An 18,548-nucleotide genomic window follows, 5' to 3' on the forward strand; every position below is an offset into this window, starting at 1 on the left:
CAGGGCGGCTGGGGGCCACCCAGGACAAATTAGGGGGTGCCTGGGAGGAGCTGGAGGACACAGAGATCTAACTAGGGGGTGCCTGGGACGAGTTGAGGAACTCACACGGCTGCGGGAGGACACCTAGGGCTAGCTGAGGGGTGCCTGGGACTAGCTGGGGGGCATCCAGGGCCAGCGGGGGACACGTGGGCTGGCCGCAGGGGATGGCCGGGGACCCCCGCCGCTGTCGGCGGGGCGCTGCGCCTCTCCGCAGCCCGCAGGTGCTGGCACCGCCGGTGCTGCTGCCAAGGATGCTGCCGCCAACGGTGCTGCCGCTGCCGGTGCTGCCGCTGCCGGTGCTGCTGGTGCTGCTGCCGGTGCCGGTGGCGCTGGCGGCCGGGGGGCGCCGCTGTGCTGCATTGCGGGGCGGGCGGCCCGTCCCCGTCCCCGTCCCTGCGCCCATCCCCGTCCCCGCCCGCCCGGTCGGCTCGGCCCGGCCCTCCCGGGGGGAGCGGGGCTATCGGGGCCGGGCAGCGCCGCCGGCTCCGGGTAGGAATGTCCCTGCGCGCCCAGATAATGTTATTTATATCGCGGTGCAGGGCGGCTCCGCTCCCCCCGCCCCGCTCCCGCACCGGCCCCGCCGCCGCCGCCGCCGCTCGCCCGCCCGCCGCCCCGCGCAGGTGAGAGAGACCCCGCGGCACCGGGATGCGCCGCTCCGGGGAGCACGGGAGGGACCGGGGGACAGCGGGAGGCGCCGCTCCCCGGGGACACGCGGGGGGGGGCACCGGCAGGCGCTGCCCGCCCCGGGGATACCGGTGGGGGGTGGTGCGGCACCGAACACCGGGCGCGGAACCGGGGGGGGGACGGTGGGCACGGAGGAAAGTTTGGTGGCGAGGGTGAAGAGCCCTCCGAGGAGCCTGAGCCCCCTTTTCGCCCGCGGCGGGGGGTCTGCTGTCATCCCGTGTCCCTCGGGGCTGCTCTCGGGAAGGACGGGGCGGGCGAGTGGCGGTGACTTTCTAGGGACACCCTGTGGACAGCCCGGGGACAGTGTGGGGACACCCTGGGGACACTTTTCCCGGGGCGCCATCCCCTGGAGGGCTCCCCACACTAGTCCTTGGTGCTCCCAGCACTGTTGGGACACGGTGGAAAAGCCGAGTCCTGAGGGTCTTGGTGGGAAACATCACCCAACCCACTTTGTCCCCCAGTTTTTAGCAACTGGGCTAACTGGAGGGTTACTGGGAAGGGTTTTTGGGGTGCCATGCCCTTGGTCCCCCTTGTCCTGTGCCAGGAGGATGCTCACGAGTGGGCATTGGGCTGGGGGAATTCTTACCCTCACCCCAATGACCCAGGGGTCCCCCAGGCCTGATTTCCCAGCTTTTCCCTTTATAAATCTCCAGCTCCCAAACCAGGGGATTGGGGTGACATGAAAGACAGTGGCAAGCACAGGAGACCCAGAAAACCCTGCTGGGCGCCAGCATGGCCCTCCACGGGGTATTTGATAGCTGTAATGTGGTTTTGGGGCACTCTGTGGTGGTTTTGGGGTGCAGGGGGGGCAGCTCCCAAGAAGGGACTGGGGCTCAGCTAGCGCCGTGCGCAGGGGAGGCCTATTTATAGCCAAAAATGTCTGTGGAGTGTCAGCACGTGTGCGTGTCACCGGCTTGGGTGACATGGGACAGTCCTGGCACGGCCGGCATGTGGCCCTGGGGAAGCCCAAATTCTGCTGGCGGGTGGGAGTGTGGCTGGGGAGCCCTGGCCAGGGCAGGGCAGCGCTGCCGGAGGAGCCGTGCCGTGCCTTTCCATGCCTGGGTGCCCCGTGCTGTGCCGCGCGGCCGTGCCGAGAGGGACCATCTGCTCCCGGGCCTGGCCCCGCGCCCGGCAGGCAGGGGGCTGCTGGGGGGCTGGGGGATGCCCCCCAGATCCTGCCCCTTCCCAACCGGAGCAGGGCTGCTTGTGTACGTGGGGGAGATGCCAAATCCAAAGTGTTTTGGTGGAGTGGAGCAATGGGGACACACCAGGCTCTGGGTGGCAGTGATGGGGCAAAATATTGGGGTGTTTTGGGCGATTCTGATGAGTTTCTTCTGTGCACTGGAAATGGGCTTGCTGGCAGCATGCTGTGGCTGTGAGGGTTGAGCCAGGGAATGGGTTTGAGGGTGCCATAAGTGCCCGGTGCCAAACACTGCCCCGGCCGCCCTTGGGGTGTGGGGGGACATTCTCTATGCCTGGCGGGGGGACTGTGGTGGTGGCACAGTGCCAGCCCCTAACCGGGAAGTGCTGATTCACCGAGGCGAGCCGCTGGCCGGGGAAGGCGACGCTGCCCGGGCCATGGCCGCAGGATGCTGGCGGCGAGGCCGGCATGCTGGCATTCCCAGCTTTCCGCACGCTGAGCGGCAGGAATGACAATTCCCGGGTGGCGGGCGCTGGTGGCGGCGTGGCTGTGGCAGGGAGGGATGCTCGGAAGGCGCCGGTGTGGCGGAGGGAGATTTAAAGGGTGGGTGAGCGCCCGCGCTCGGAATGCTCCCATGGGCCTGATGTGGCTCCCTTCGGCATCATCTCCTCCTCCTCCTCTTCCTCCTCCTCCTCCTCCTCCTCCTCCTCTTTCTCCTCCTTGGATGCTCGCAGCCATGGCCCCGCTGCTGTGTTGTCGGGGGCACCGTCAGAACTGGTCCCTCCTGCAGAGACCAGACACAACTTAGCACACCCAAACTGCTGGCAGTCCCTGAAGTTTTGGGGACAAAATCCCCAGATTTGTCCCCAAAATCCCAGAAGGCTTTCCTGCCAGGGCGAGCTGGGTGCTCTGGCAGAGGCACGGAGTCATGGCATGAGGGGCTGCCCTCCTGCCTGCTCTGGTACACATCTGCATGGCCCTGCACCCATGCGAGTGCCTGTCGTGTGTGTCCCATGCACACTCTGGTGTGTTCCTGCATGTCCTTGCTCTGGCATACAAACTCTGGCACATTTCTACTTGTCCTTGTTCACCTGTGCACGCTCTGGCATGTCCCTGTGTGTCCTTGCTCACAGGCGCACTCTGTCACACTTCTGTATGCCCTCGTTCACATGTGGATGCTGTGACAAGTCCCTGCGTGTCCTGGCTCACAGGTACACACTCTGCCACCCTTCTCCGTGCCCTCTCTTGTACTTGCACACTCTGGTGTGCTCCCGAGTGTCCTTGCTGTGCTGCCCACACTCCTGCACGCTCCTCCATGTCCTTGCACGCTCCCAGTGCCTCCAGGTCCAAGCCAAGGCCTTGCCTGTGGTGCCCCGATTAGGGTGCAGAGTTGGGGTGTGGCACAGCCTGGGCCGCCCTGATAACCCTGCCAGGGGGCACATGGGGGATGCCCGGGGCATCCGAGGGGGAGCTGGGGGCCCATGGGTTGTCACAGCTCACGGGGACAGCAGGGATTTGGGGCACACGGGGTTCCCCCTGGCACCCACTACTGAGGGCTCTGGGCAGCTCTGGGTTGCAGGAGAGGTCCTGGACATGCTGCTGGCTGTAGGGAGCCCCATCTCATCTCCTCGCACCCCTCAGGGGCCCCAGCAGCCAACGACAGCTGCTCAGAGGCATTTTTAGATACCAGCCATGTCCTATCTGTGTCTCAAATGTCCCCGGGGGTGGGTGCCCCCCCCTGCCGGCAGCTGTCAACCACTTTCTGCCACCAGTGCTGGTAAAGCCCCTGTGTGGTACAGGGGTCGGGGTGGGAGTGAGCAGCAGCCCCTTCCCTGGGGGCATCCAAGGATTGGGGGGACACCTCTGGGGACCTGGGCTGGAGTTTCAGCCGAGCAGAGGGACCTGGGTGGGGACTCAGCTCTGTAAATAGCCATTAGCAGAGCTCGGCAGGGCTCAGCACGGTGGTCCTGGAGAGGGCAGCTGCCAGGTGCCCCCCCAACACCTGGGTGGGGTGAGGCTAAATCCCTCTGAGCAGCTTATCCCGAGGCTCTGAGCCGCAAATCCCCACGTGCCGCAGGGCCAGTGAGCCACCGCGGCCGCACTGATGCTCACGGTCCCGCTGTCCCCAGGGGCCTCTCACCGGTAGCCAACGGCCACCGGGCCGGGGCACACTGGGACCATGACCTCGGCCAATGACTACGAGCAGCTGGAGCTGCAGCAGCACTACAGCCGCATCAACGTCCGCTGGGACGCGTCCGACGATGAGCTGGACAACGACAACAGCTCCGCGCGGCTCTTCGAGCGCTCCCGCATCAAAGCTCTGGCAGGTGGGTGGCAGGTCCCCTCAGTCCCACCTGGGTTGTCCCCACTGTCGGTGACCCCATGCCCGCTGTCCCTCCAGACGAGCGGGAGGCCGTGCAGAAGAAAACCTTCACCAAGTGGGTGAACTCGCACCTGGCTCGTGTCACCTGCCGCATCTCAGACCTCTACATGGACCTCCGGGACGGACGGGTGCTCATCAAGCTGCTGGAAGTGCTGTCAGGAGAGCTTCTGGTAGGAATCCCATCCAGCTGGAGACCCTGGGACCTGTGGCCTGCCATGGCACGCTACACCATTCCTCTTGGTGTTGGCCAAGGGTTGGGGTGGCAGCATGGGTGTGGGGGTGTGCCTGGGCAGGGCTTGGGGTGCCTGGTGTGGGAGGGAGCGTGCTGAGCACTGTCATGCCCCAGCCCAAGCCCACCAAGGGCCGGATGCGGATCCACTGCCTGGAGAACGTGGACAAGGCGCTGCAGTTCCTGAAGGAGCAGCGGGTGCACCTGGAGAACATGGGCTCCCACGATATTGTGGATGGCAACCACCGCCTTGTTCTTGGCCTCATCTGGACCATCATCCTCCGCTTCCAGGTGAGGACAGGTGGTTTGGGGCATCCCTCTGCTCCACACCTCATTCCCAGATGGGAGCCATCCTCCATGGAACTGCTGTTCCAACCCCAGAATGTCCTTTGGCCCCCAGATCCAGGACATCATCGTGGAGACACAGGAGGGCCGGGAGACACGCTCTGCCAGGGATGCACTGCTGCTCTGGTGCCAGATGAAGACAGCAGGGTAGGTGGTGGGACCCTTACGTGACCGTGTCAGGGTCTGTGAGTGTCCAGAGAGTGACAGTGACACCCTGTCCCCATCGCAGGTACCCCCATGTGAATGTCACCAACTTCACCTCGAGCTGGAAGGACGGGCTGGCCTTCAATGCCCTCATCCACAGGCACAGGTAGGTGGCACAGCAGCAGGCACTGGGGTGGGAGTGGCACCGAGAGATGTCCCACAGGTATGTCACTGCTGTCTCATGCCCTCTGTCCCCAGGCCTGAGCTGGTTGACTTCCAAAACCTTACCAAATCCAATGCCCGGCACAACCTGGAGCATGCGTTCAGCGTGGCAGAGCGGCACCTGGGCATCACCCCTCTCCTCGACCCCGAAGGTGAGGCAATTGCTGCCAGTCCTCCTTCCTCAGTTTCTCCTGTGACATTCCGAGGCTCCAGAGCCTGGAGCACAGAGAGGTTCAATACATGGAAGGAGGGCCTGGGTGGGCACAGGAGGGACCTCATGAGGCTGTAGTGGCCTGTGAAGTGGGTTGAGGTTGGGTCAGGAGTGACACCTCTCACTCGCACCGGGCAGATGTGTTCACGGAGAACCCCGATGAGAAGTCCATCATCACCTATGTGGTGGCCTTCTACCACTACTTCTCCAAGATGAAGGTGCTGGAGGTGGAGGGACGGCGCCTGGGCAAGGTAGGGAATGGGATTGAAGTGGTCAGGGGTGTTCTCTTGGGGTGCCAGCCCCTCATGCTCATCCCTGGTCCCGCCACAGGTCATCGAGCACGCCAAGGAGACGGAGCGGATGATTGAGGGCTATGGGGGGCTGGCGTCCGACCTGCTCACGTGGATTGAGCAGACCATTGCCTCCCTCAACAGCCGCAGCTTCGCCAACTCCCTGGCTGGGGTGCAGCACCAGCTGCAAGCCTTCAGCACCTACCGCACCGTGGAGAAGCCCCCCAAGTAAGAGCCCCCTGCTCCCCATGCTCACCCGATAGTGTGGGGCACCCAAGGGTGCGCAACACTGAGCTCTCTCTCGGGCAGGTTTCAGGAGAAGGGCAACCTGGAGGTGCTGCTCTTCACCATCCAGTCACGGATGAGGGCCAACAACCAGCGTGTCTACACCCCACACGAGGGGCGCCTGGTCTCTGACATCAACCGGGTACGGGCTCCGTCTGCTGTGGTAGCTGGGGGCTGTCTCCTGGGGGAAACTGAACTCCTCTCCTGGGGAGACTGGGTCCATCCCTGAGCAGTTCAGGTCCTTGGGCAGGCTGGGATGGGTCCCAGAGCAGGTTAAGTCCATCTCTTGAGGCAGTTCAGGTCCATACCAGGACATGCTGGATCCATACTGGGACAGGACTGATCCATCCCATGGCAGGCTGTGTTCCTCCACCTGGGGGTCACCAGCAGAACAAGACACGGGTGGGTGGGAGGATGTGGGATATGGAGGATGTGCCACCTGTCCAGTGCCACCTTCCCCCAGGCCTGGGAGCAGCTGGAGAAAGCAGAGCATGAGCGGGAGCTGGCGCTGCGCAACGAGCTGATCCGTCAGGAGAAGCTGGAGCAGCTGGCACGGCGCTTCGACCGCAAAGCAGCCATGCGGGAGGCCTGGCTGAGCGAGAACCAGCGCCTGGTGGCCCAGGTGAGGAGGGGCACCACCCATCCCAGGGACCCTCTGCCCTGGGGAGCTCACCAGAGCCTCACCATGGGCTTTGTGCTGGGCAGGACAACTTTGGGCAGGACCTGGCGGCGGTGGAAGCGGCCAAGAAGAAGCATGAGGCCATTGAGACAGACACAGCTGCCTACAGGGAGAGGGTGCAAGCCATCGAGGCAGTGGCCAAGGAACTGGAGCTGGAGGGCTACCATGACATCCAGCGCATCAACGGGCGGAAGGACAACATCCTGCGGCTCTGGGAGCAGCTCCTGGAGCTGCTGGCTGCCCGGCGCCAGCGCCTGGAGATGAACCTCACCCTACAGCACCTATTCCAGGAGATGCTCCATTGCATCGACTGGATGGATGAGGTCAAGGTGAGCTGTGGGCATTGAGTGTCACCATGGGTGAGGTGTCTTTGTCCCACCAGGTGTTGGTGGGAGCTCACCAAGGAGGGAGATGAGATGTCGGGGTGCTGGTGCTGAGTTTTCGGTGTCAGTGGGTAATAGCTGAGGGTCTCCTGCAGGTGAAACTGGCATCTCCTGAATCTGGGAAGCACCTTCTGGAAGCAGAGGAGCTTCTGCAGACCCACCGTCTGCTGGAGGCCGACATGGCTATACAGGCAGAGAAGACCCGGGCCATCAGCGCTGCCGCCCTCCGCTTTGCTGACGCTGAGGGTAGGTGTGCCAGGACACCCCTGCATCCCTGGCATGGCAAAGGGAAAGCAGGACACTGTCCTGATGAGCACTCACCCTGCTCCCTGCCCAGGCTATCGTCCCTGTGACCCCAAAGTCATCCGGGACCGCGTGAGCCACCTGGAGATGTGCCGGCGAGAGCTGCAGGTACTGGCGGCGCGGAGGAGAGCCTTGCTGGAGCAATCCCGCTCCCTCTGGACTTGCCTGTGGGAGCTAGACGAGGCAGAGAGCTGGATCAAGGAGCAGGAGCAGCTCTACTCCTCCCTGGACTTCGGGAAGGACCTGCCGGGCGTGCTGCTGCTCCAGCGCCGGCACGCTGCCTTCGAGGCCGAGCTGCGGAGCCGGGGCGGGCGGCTGGAGCAGACGCTGGCAGTGGCCGAGGGGCTGGCGGCCGCGGGCCGGGCGGCCGAGCAGCTGCGGGAGCGGGGGGCGGCCGTGCGGGCGCTGTGGGCGCAGCTGGAAGAGCTGGCGGCGTTCCGACGGCGCGGCCTGCGGGAGTCCGAGGGCTTCTTCCAGTTCCAGGCCGAGGTGGAGGAGTTGGCGGAGGGGCTGCAGGATGCCCGCCGGCGGGCGGCCGCCGAGGAGCTGGGCCAGGATGAATCCCGCACCCTCGTCCTGCTGCGGCAGCACCAGGAGCTGCTGGACGAGCTGGCGGCCGCCCGGGAGCAGCTGGACAGGCTGGCTCAGCAGGCCGAGGGCTTCCCGCCGGAGCTGCGCGCCGGCCCCGAGGCGCAGAGCCGGCTGGCGGCCCTGAGGGAGCTGCACGCCGAGGCGGCCGCGCTGGCTGAGCGCCGCGGCCGCCAGCTGCAGGATGCCCTGAACCTCTACACTGTTTTCGGGGAGAGCGACGCCTGCCATCTCTGGATGGGCTCCAAGGAGACCTGGCTGGCGGAGCTGGAGGTGCCGCAGGCGCTGGAGGACCTGGACGTGACGCAGCGCAGGTAGGAAGGAGCCCCCGCCGTGGCGGTGCTGCCGTGCCCTGTCCTGAGCTGCTGCTCGTTCTAAGCCTGGACGTTCCCACAGGCTGGACGGGCTGGAGCAAGACATGGCCACCGTGGCTTCCCAGATCGCCGCGGTCAACCAGGCCGCCGACGGGCTCCTGGCTAGCGGGCACCCCCGGAGCCCCCAAGTCCGGCCGTGCCGGGACCAGCTCAACGAGAGGTACGGTGCCGGTGGTGCCGGTGGTGGCGGGGCTGGCGGGTGACACGGTGTCGGTGCATTCTCCGCCATCCCCCGCCTCTGTCCCGCAGGTGGGGCCGGTTCCGGGAGCTGGTGTCAGAGCGCCGGCGGGCGGTGGGCTCGGCGCTGCGCCTCCTCAACTACAACCTGGAGTCCGAGGAGACCCAGAAATGGCTGCGGAGCAAAGCCCGAGCAGTGGAGGCCACGGCCGAGCTGGGCCGTGACCTGGCCGGCGTCCTGGCCACCCAGCGCAAGCTCTACGGCATCGAGCGGGAGCTGGCTGTGGCCCAGGACCGCCTGGCCGCCCTGCGCTCCCAAGCCGAGCGCCTGGCCGAGGAGCGGCCCGAGGCGGCCACCGAGGTGGCCCAGAAGCTGGCCATGGCCACCTCGGCCTGGGACGAGCTGCAGACGGCCCTGGCAGAGCGCGCAGCGTCCCTGGGGGAAGCCGGGCAGCTCCGGAGTTTCCTGCAGGACCTGGATGACTTCCAGGCGTGGCTCTTCGGCGCTCAGAAAGCCGTGGCGGCCGTCGATGAGGTGCCGGCGTCGCTGGGGGAGGCAGAGGAGATGCTGCAGCGGCACGAAGCGGCCCGGCGCGATGCTGAGGAGCATGCGGGAGCCTTCGCCGCCTTGGTGGAGGCGGGGGAGCGGGTGCTGGGGGGACAGACGGACCCCGAATACGAGGGGCTGCGGCAGCGCCTGGGCGGCGTGAAGGACGGCTGGGCTGCCCTGGGCAAGATGGCAGAGGCTCGGAAGCGCTTCCTCACCCAGTGCCGCAACTTCCAGGAGTTCCTTCGCGACACCAAGCAGGCGGAGATCCTCCTCACCAAGCAGGTGGGTGCTCAAGCGATGTCCTTTGGGTCTCACAGGCATCCCAAAAACGGGTGATCATGCGCTGATCCCTTGCTGTGCCCCTCAGGAGTACACGCTGTCCCACCTGGAGCTGCCCTCCACGCTGGAGGGCTCGGCTGCTGCCCTGCACCGCTTCCAGAACTTTCGTGCTGGTGTGGAGAGCAATGCCAAGAAGGTCCCAGAGGTGGTGGTTGGTGGCACCAAGCTGGTGGCTGAGGAGAACATCTTTGCTGAGAAGATCTCTGAGAAGTGCCGAACTCTCCAGGAGCGGTGAGTCCGGCACAGGGCTGGCGGATGGGTGGGCAGTGTGTGGGCAGCGGGGCTGATGCTGCACATCCATGGTTCCCTGCTAGGCATGGAGCTGTCATGGACAAGGTGGAGGAGGCAGTGGGTTTGATGCAGGACAACCACGACCTACAGACCTTCCTGCAGAGCTGCCGTGAGGTAGGAATGCAGCATGGCTGGTGGCATCCCTGGGGGGTCCCCACCGGCTGAGCACTGACACCTCTCTCTTCAGTTTGATGCCTGGGTGGATGAGAAGATGCTGATGGCTCAGGATGTCTCCTATGGAGAAGCCCGTGGTCTCCACAGCAAGTGGCAGAAGCACCAGGCATTCATGGCTGAGCTGGCACCCAACCAGAGCTGGCTGGAGAAGATTGAGGCGGTGGGTGCCAGCACTGTGATCGGAGAGGGGGGATGGAGTTGGGGAAGAGTCTGGAGCATGAGGAATTGCTGAGGGAGCTGGGAGGCTTGGCCTGGAGAAAAGGAGGCTCAGGGGGACCTTCTTGCTCTCTACAACTCCTTGATGGGACGGTGCAGCCAGTTGGGGGTTGACCTTTCTCCCAGGAAATAAGGGAAAGGATGAAAGGAAACAACCTCAAGTTTCACAGGGGAGATTTTGATTGGGTATCAGGAAAAATTTCTTCAGGGAAAGGGTTGTACAGCCCTGGCACATTCTGCCCATAGTGGTGGTAGAATCCCCATGCCTGGCGGGATTTAAAAGCTTTGTGGACATGGCATCTGGGGACATGGGTTACTGGTGGCCGTGGCAGTTCTGGGGGAATGGTTGGACTCGTTGTGCTGAGAGGTTCCATGACTCTGGAATGCTCCCAGCCTGCTGCATGGGTGAGATGTGCCCGTGCCGCAGTGACCACCCCGCTCTGTGATGCTGCCGCAGGAGGGGACGGAGCTGGCCGGGCGCAAGCCGCAGCATGGCGCGACGGTGGTGCAGCGGCTGCAGGAGCTGCGGCGGCGCTGGGCCGAGCTGCGCGGCGCGGCTGAAGACAAGGGCCGGCAGCTGTTCGAGGCCGAGCGCACGGCGCTGTACGCCCGGAGCTACGGGGAGCTGGAGAGCTGGCTGGGGCGGGCCCAAGAGGAGCTGCGCCATGCTGAGAAGGTCAAGGACCTCACCGCCACCAACCTGCTGCTGAAGAGGTTGACGGTGGGTACTGGCACCTCACAGGGTCCTTTGGGAAGGGGCGGGAGGTCCAAGATGATGGAGTTTCTTCCCAAATGGGACTGGGGTTCTCCATCTTGGCTCAGATCCCTAACTCACATGGATTTGCCCCACCAGAGACTGGAAGAGCAAGTGAGAACATGGATGAAGGAGCTGGAGGAACTGGGGTGGCAGGGCACCACTGGTACTGGGGATGTGCCAGATACCACGAGGCAGGAGCAGATGCTCCGGCAGCGAGTCCTTGAGCTGCTGGAGCCACTGGAGAGGAAGAGGAAGGAGTTGGAGACTGCCAAGGCCATGTACCAGCTGGGGAGGGATCTGGAGGATGAGACGGTGAGTGTCCTTGCTGTGGCAGGGGCTTGGGGGGCTGGGGGTACCTATGGGTGCTGCAGGGGGCTCAGTGGGTGCTCCTTCCCATAGTTGTGGGTGCAGGAGCGGCTTTCCCTGGCGAGATCAACAGATCACGGCACTGACCTCGCGAGCGTGCAGCGCCTGACCAAGAGGAATGAGGTGAGCCTGGGTACTGCAGCCACCATTCCGGGTGGTCCCTTGGGATCCATCCCATGGGTGAGTCTCACTGTGACTTCCCTCCTGCCGGCAGACACTGCAGAAGGAGCTGGCGGGCCATGCCCCCCGCCTGGGCGAGGTGCTGAGCCGGGGAGAGGCAGCGGGGAGCGGCGAGGAGCCGGGCCCGGAGCTGGCGGCACAGGTGCAGGAGCTGCGGGCGCTGTGGGAGACACTGCAGGAGGAGGCGGCTGCCCGGCACCGGCGCCTGCGGGAGGCTGAAGAGGCCCAGCAGTACTACCTGGATGCTGACGAGGCCGAGGCCTGGGTCAGCGAGCAGGAACTCTTCATGGGACCCGAGGAGAAACCAAAGGTGAGGAGTGATTCCATGTGGTGCTCCATGTTTGGGGGTCTGTGGTGCACTGGGCTGTGCCTTGCTGGGATGTCCTGTGTTGACCCAGGCGGTGCCACACTGTTCTGCTGAACATTGTCCACATGTGACACACTGTGGTGTGCCCTGCTCTTATGTGTCGTTTCCATGCCATCACAGCATCCATCCCATTCCATGCCATGCCCCTCTGAGCTCACCGTTGCTCCCTGTGGCACCAGACGGAGCCAGGACATTCCCGTAGGGCAGGCACTGAGTCTAGACCCTAGTCACTGTCCCCCAGCCATGCCAGGTGCTGATGGCATGGATGTTTTCCATGCCATAGGATGAGGAGAGCTGCTTGATGATGCTGAAGAGACATGTCCGGCAGCTGCGCTCCATCGAGGACTACGGACAAACCATCAAGGAGCTGGCAGGGAGGGCACAGCAGCTGCTCTCTGCCGGCCACCCCGAGGGGTAGGTGCTACACCACGTGTCCCCTGTCCTTCATGACAACCCCGTGCCCTCAGAACCGTGTGGGTGCGGGGTTTAGCTGGAGCTCTGGCAGTGTCGGCTGCTCCAGTTGGGCAGGGAGGTGGTCGGAGAGGGATATGGGGAGCACAAAGGGTCCTTCACCCTCAACCCCCCCGGATGTCAACACGGGTGGGTTGGGGACATTTTTTCGAGGGTGAGAACTGGGTGTCTGTGTGCCGGGGCCGCGCAGGGAGCAGATCATCCGGCTGCAGGGCCAGGTGGACAAGCACTACGCGGGGCTGAAGGAGGCGGCTGAGGAGCGCCGCCGGCGCCTGGAGAACATGTCCAACCTCTTCCAGCTGAAGCGGGAGGTGGAAGAGCTGGAGCAGTGGATTGCTGAGCGCGATGTGGTTGCTTCCTCCCCGGAGATGGGGCAGGACTTGGACCATGTCATGGTGAGAATGATGCTGTGGATGTGGCAGTAAGTACTGGTGGGTGACTTGAGGGGGGTGACTTGACTCTTCTCTTCCCTCCATGCAGCTCTTGCGAGAGAAGTTTCGTGAGTTCGCGCGGGAGACAGGGAGCGTGGGGCAGGAGCGCGTGGACCGGGTGAACCTGACCATTGAGGACCTCATTGATGCGGGGCACATCGAGGCAGCCACCATAGCTGAGTGGAAGGACGGGCTGAACGAGAGCTGGGCCGACCTTCTGGAGCTGATTGACACCCGCATGCAGCTCCTCGCCGCCTCCCATGACCTCCATAAATACTTCTACGACGGTGCTGAGCTGCTGGCCCTCATCGCCACCCGGCGCCAGGAACTGCCCCAGGATCTGGGCGAGGATGCTGGCACGGTGGAGGCTTTCCACCGCATGCACAACGCCTTTGAGAGGGACCTCCAGCTGCTGGAGGCACAGGTGAGGCTCCAACCTGGTGTGGATGCCAGCACTCAGCATTCTCTGTGGTCTGGTGGAAGGTGTCCCTATCCATAGTGGGAGGCTGGACTCAATGGTCCTTGAGGTCCCTTCCAACCCAAGCCGTTCTGTGGTTCGTGCAGGTGCAGCAGTTTCGGGAGACAGCAGCGCGCCTGCAGACTGCCTATGCTGGGGAGAAGGCGGCTGGAATCCAGGAGAAGGAGCAGGAGGTGTCCCAAGCGCTGCAGGAGCTGCTGGAAGCATGCAGCGGGCGCCGGGCACGGCTGACGGACACAGCCGACAAACACCGCTTCTTCAGCATGGCACGGGATCTGCTCTCCTGGATGGAGAGCACTGTCCGGCAGATTGAGACACAGGAGAAACCCAGGTATGGATGGACCCAGCGGGCACCCGGGATGGGGCATGGAACCGATGGCACCACTGACCCTGGCACCTCTGTGTCCTCAGGGATGTCTCCTCGGTGGAGCTGCTGATGAAATACCACCAGGGAATTAAGGCTGAGGTGGATGCTCGAGGCAAGAACTTCACCGACTGCATCGAGCTGGGCAAGAAGCTGCTGCAGCGCAAGCACCAGGACTCACCAGAGGTGAGGAAATCAGGGATGGGGAGTGGTGGGGATGATGCCATCTGGGCCACTCCCTAACAGCATCCCCTCACAGATCAAGGCGAAGCTGGTGGAGCTGGTGGACAAGAGGAAAGCCATGATGGAGACGTGGGAGCAGCGCTGGGAGCGGCTGCGGCTGCGTGAGTGCGCTGGGGGTGCCGAGGAGGAGTGTGGCAGTGCCGGGGGTGGCAGGGTCGGTGGTCCAGGGGCTGAGTGCTGCCCATCCCTCCCACAGTGCTGGAGGTGTGCCAGTTCTCCCGCGACGCCTCGGTGGCTGAGTCGTGGCTCATGGCTCAGGAGCCCTACCTGGCCAGCAGCGACTACGGGCAGACAGTGGATGCGGTGGAGAAGCTGCTGAAGCGGCATGAGGCTTTTGAGAAGTCCTCCGCCACCTGGGAGGAGCGCATTGCTGCCCTCAGGAAGCTGACAACGGTGAGAAAGGCTTGGGATGAGGCCTCTGCCTGCCCTGGCACAGTCTGCCCCCCATCCCTTACCACCTTCACTCCTTGCCTGGCAGCTGGAGCTCCTTGGCGGGCGGTCTCTGCGTGAGGGGCTGGTGTGGGACGGGACGGCGCGCTCCGAAGCTCCCGACTACTGCCTGGATCTGGATGGGGAGCTGGAGGCTGGGTAAGGAATGCCACCATCATTCCATGTGACCAGGGACACTGTTTCCACATCCCTCTTCTCAAACCATTAAGGATGTGTTGTAGCATTAAGGGGCTTTTTAGCAATTTGCCTTTTCCGAGCAATAAATTGATGCTGATGAAGAGGAGAGATGAAGGTCAAGCCTGACAGGGCTTTCATCCCTTGAGGGGGACAGGGAGCCATCCCCATCCCTATGGGATCATGTCTAGGATGGGAATGCTGACCAGCTGTCTCCCTGTGCAGGTCAGAGGAGGAGGAAGAGGAGGAGAAGAAGGATGTGAGCACACAGGACACTTCTCTGCCCACTACAGATGGACCAGAGCCGGTCAGTTCTTGAGTTTAGCTTTTACCTTCCCCGACGACCAAAAAGGTGTCCCTGCATGCAAAACATTGTTCCTGCATGCAAAACGTTGTCCCTGCATGCAAAATGTGTCCCTGCATGCAAAAAAGTGTCCCTGCATGTCCCACAGCTCCTAGCACCCCCTGTGACCATGACCTCACTGTGTTGACAGATCCCTGCATTCCCAACCCTCATCTTGTCCTTGCCTTGTGTTGAATAAATGTTGAATGACCCCAAAAAGGCCGGGTGGGCAGAGGGGTACTTCAGGTCCCCTTTGCCCCAAGGGAGTGACATTGGGAGTGGCACCCGTGGTGTATGTGTGTGTCTGGGATCCGTGCAGCAGCTAGAGTTGGAGTGTCTGCCCTGGGGCCACCGTGTCACCCCAAGGGACATCATTGCTGTATGGGACATCAGCACCCTGCGGGACATCACTGGAACTGTGCAGGACATCAGCACCCTGCAGGGAATTTTCACCCTGTGGGTCATTATCACCCTATGGAGCATCATCACCTCAAGAGACACAGTCACTGTATGGAGCATTGTCACCCTGTGGGGCATCATCATCCTGTGGGACCGTTGTCACTCTACAGGCATCAGCACCCTGTGGGGCATCATTACACCCGGCAGCATTGTCACCCTGCGAGGCAGGCATCGTCGCCCACAGGGCATTGTCACCGTGTGCCAGCCCCTGTGCTCGCTGCCAGCTCTCTGCTCTCCCACGTGCTCTGCCTGTGCAGGGACACCACGATGGCTCTCTGTGGCTCTGCCTGCTTGGGCACAGGAATCTCTCCTTCTGCCTCTTCTGCCTGCCTAGAGACAAGGGCATCTCCTGGCTCCTCAGGGACCAGGTCACTCCCCCCTGCCCAGGGACAGGATCCTTGAGTGCCTACACGGGAACAAGTTCATTTGTGCCTGATCAGGGATGTGGGGACCTTCTGGCTGCTCAGGGAGAGTGTACCCCTCTGCCTGCTTGGGGACATGGCCATTTTCATCAGCCTGGGAATAGTTGCTCTCTCTGCTTACTGCCAGCCTACTCAGGGACATGGGCATCCTCTTGCTCCTCGGGGACAGGAACCCCTTCTGCCTCTTCTGCCTGCTTGGGGACATGGGCATCTCCTGGCTCCTTGGGGCAAGATAATTTCTGCCAGCACAGGGACATGCACATCTTCTGGCTGCTCAGGAACAGGATCCTCTCTGCCTGCTTGGGGACATGGCCACTTTCAACTGCTTGGGGACAGGAGTCCTCCGTGCTTACTGCCAGCCTGCTCGGGAACATGGCCATCTTCTGGATCCCTGGGGACCAGATCACTCTCCCCTGTGGGGACAGGATTCTGGAGAACCTGCTTGGGAACAAGAACATTTCTGCTGGCTCAGGGAAATGGGCATCTCCTGGGGGACAGGGTCCTGCTCTGCATTCTGGGGGACATGGGAATCTTCTGGCTCCTTGGGGACAGGGTGGTCTTTGCCGGCTCAGGAACACAGACACTTTTCCCTGCTTGGGGACAGAAGCCCCCTCTACCTGGGACATCTCCTGCCGCCCTGGGAACAAGATCACATTCGCCTGCTTGGGGGACAAGGACCCTGACTACACATCTGGGACAAGATCACTGCCTGCCGGGGGACATGGGCATCTCCTGGCTCCTTGGGGACAGGGGGCCTGACCAAGCCCCTCCTGTGGCACCCAGCTGGATAGGCATCCCCTTCGTCAGGCACCACTGATGCCTTGAGATGATGGCACTGATGCCACGGTCCCCAACCAGACTTCTCACTGTCCCCATGTCCCTTAGGCTGACGACAACACTGAGGTGGCTCCCAGGACTGCTCATCTAGCCTTCATCACCCCAAATCTGAGGAGACACTGGCACCAAGACTGGGTGCTGCCAGGGCTGGCCCATGTCCCAGCCTCTCACTAGTGTCCTCCCAGTAGCCACCAGTTTTGTGTACTGGAGCTGGTGGCTTCACTGGCACTATGCTGAGGGTGCCAGCTGATTGCTGGGGTCTTCCCAGTTCCCACATACTGGACCTGGTGGGGTCACTGGCACTGAGATCTGGGGGTCCTAGGGCTGAACCATGTCCTAGCTGCTCACTGGGGTCCTCCCAGTAGCCACCAATTCCTGCACACTGGAGCTGGACACATGGACACACACACACACTGACACCACACTGAGTGCCAGGGCTGGACAATGTCCCAGGTGCTCACTGGGGTCTTCCTAATAGCCATCAGTTCCCACACACTGCATCTGGTGGGGTCACTGGCACTGCATGGAGGGTCCCAGGGCTGGACTCACTGCAGGATCCCAGACACTCAGTGGGGGAATCACATCTGGGAAGGGGATGCTGAGCCATCCTCCCAGCAGTCACCAGTTCTCACCGGTGGGGTCATTGGCATCCAGCCACTCACTGGGGCCCTCCCAGTAGACACCAGTTCCCATATTTTGGAGCTGGTGATGTCACTGGTATGGAGACCTGGGGGTGACCTACCCCCAGGCCACCAGACCGAGGTCTATGACCCACTCGTGACAGCAACCTGGGAAGGCACGACACCTTGCCACAGGTCCATCAGTGGCAGTGGGTGGGTGACACTGCAGCGTAACCGTGCTGTTGCCTTGCAACAGCTGGCACCGAGGACAGGTGACGAGGAGCCGGTGTCACCAACCCCACGGCCACCGCGGGAGGAGCCGGAGGAGCCGGCCACGCTGCCCGCCCGTGTCAGCAGCGTCCAGCTGGAGGGCTACCTCGGCCGCAAGCACGACCTGGAGGCGGCCACCAAGCGCGCGTCCAACCGGTAGGCACGGCAGCGGCTGCGGCGAGCACGGTGTCCCCGGCGGGGCGGTGTCCCCAGGGTGACACGGTGCTGGTGCAGGTCATGGAGCACGCGGTACTGCGTCCTGCGGGGCGGCCAGCTCGCCTTCTTCAAGGACGCCAAGAGCCGTGCGCTGGGGCTGCCGTGCCAGGGCGAGGAGCCCCTGGGGCTGTGGGACGCCCGCTGCGAGGTGCCCGCGGGCTACAAGAAGAAGAAACACGTCTTCAAGCTCAGGTGAGGGTGCGGCGCCTTGCGGGGTGGCACAGAGGGCATGCGTGGCACTGGTGTCTATGCTCTGTCCCTAGGCTCAGCAATGGCAGCGAGTGGCTTTTCCATGGCAAAGATGAGGTGAGGGGTGGCCCGGGGGGACACAGGGTGGCTAGTGGATTCCAGGGGGCACGGGGTGGCTGGGGAATGTGGTGGTGGTCAGCAGTGCCCAAGGGCACATGGGTGGTCAGAGAGGCCCAGAGGGACACAGGGTGGCTGGTTGTTCCCAGGGGGACACCAGTGGTGCCCAGAGGTATATGGGGTGGCTGCAGTTGTCATGGGGACATGGTGGTGGCCAGCAGTGACTGGGGTACACGGGGATGGCTGGCGGATGTAGTCAGCAGTGGCCAGCCTTGCTCAGAGGGGCAGGGGATGGCCAGGGGTGCCATGAGGACACAGTGAGAGGCTGGCAGTGCCTGAGGGGACATGGGTGCCTGCGGAAGACTTGAAGCAACTGGCATCACCAGGGGGCCCTGGGTTTGGCTGGGACTCTGTTGGGGGGCCAGGGAAGCCCCCCCTAACGACCCCCGTGCCCACAGGAGGAGCTGCAGGCCTGGCTGCAGGGGCTGAGCGCGGCCATCACAGAGTGTCGGGGCAGCCGCGGGAAGGTGCAGAGCCTCCCCCTGCCCATACCCCCGGCCCCCCCTGAAGCCCCCCTGCCCCGCAAGGACAAGGAGAAACGCTTCAGCTTCTTCCCGAAAAAGAAATAACCCCCCTGGATGGCGGGGGGGGGGGGGGGGGTGGGTGGGAATGACACCCCATGTCACGCCAGCGGGGACACACGTGCGTAAGGAGACGCGTGTGTGGCGCCTGTACAGGCGCCACCAG

The 18,548-nt window shown here is 63.4% G+C and overlaps 1 protein-coding gene across 2 annotated transcripts; it reads left to right on the forward strand.

The window, feature by feature from the left end:
* The first annotated feature begins 470 nt into the window (after window positions 1-470).
* Window positions 471-18,446, forward strand: SPTB (spectrin beta, erythrocytic). 2 transcript variants are annotated; one of them, XM_058807937.1, is made up of 37 exons: window positions 640-659; window positions 2,998-3,075; window positions 3,994-4,191; window positions 4,266-4,417; window positions 4,594-4,767; window positions 4,877-4,968; window positions 5,051-5,131; window positions 5,224-5,339; window positions 5,537-5,649; window positions 5,729-5,916; window positions 5,998-6,115; window positions 6,437-6,595; window positions 6,679-6,981; window positions 7,131-7,281; window positions 7,373-8,240; window positions 8,323-8,460; window positions 8,550-9,309; window positions 9,395-9,597; window positions 9,681-9,771; window positions 9,845-9,991; window positions 10,505-10,768; window positions 10,901-11,116; window positions 11,204-11,293; window positions 11,385-11,660; window positions 12,001-12,131; window positions 12,379-12,583; window positions 12,669-13,043; window positions 13,184-13,428; window positions 13,509-13,647; window positions 13,721-13,805; window positions 13,901-14,097; window positions 14,183-14,292; window positions 14,554-14,635; window positions 17,266-17,435; window positions 17,514-17,687; window positions 17,759-17,801; window positions 18,260-18,446. In XM_058807937.1, exons 3-37 carry the CDS (start codon window positions 4,044-4,046, stop codon window positions 18,428-18,430), a joined length of 6,975 nt encoding a protein of 2,324 aa, XP_058663920.1. In that variant the 5' UTR covers window positions 640-659; window positions 2,998-3,075; window positions 3,994-4,043; the 3' UTR covers window positions 18,431-18,446. The 2 variants fall into 2 exon arrangements, with proteins under 2 accessions (XP_058663918.1, XP_058663920.1); XM_058807935.1 differs by lacking the exon at window positions 2,998-3,075 and having other exon boundaries at window positions 471-659.
* The last annotated feature ends 102 nt before the right edge of the window (window positions 18,447-18,548 follow it).

The sequence above is a fragment of the Ammospiza caudacuta genome, chromosome 6, assembly GCF_027887145.1.
Source record: "Ammospiza caudacuta isolate bAmmCau1 chromosome 6, bAmmCau1.pri, whole genome shotgun sequence".
NCBI lineage: Eukaryota > Metazoa > Chordata > Aves > Passeriformes > Passerellidae > Ammospiza > Ammospiza caudacuta.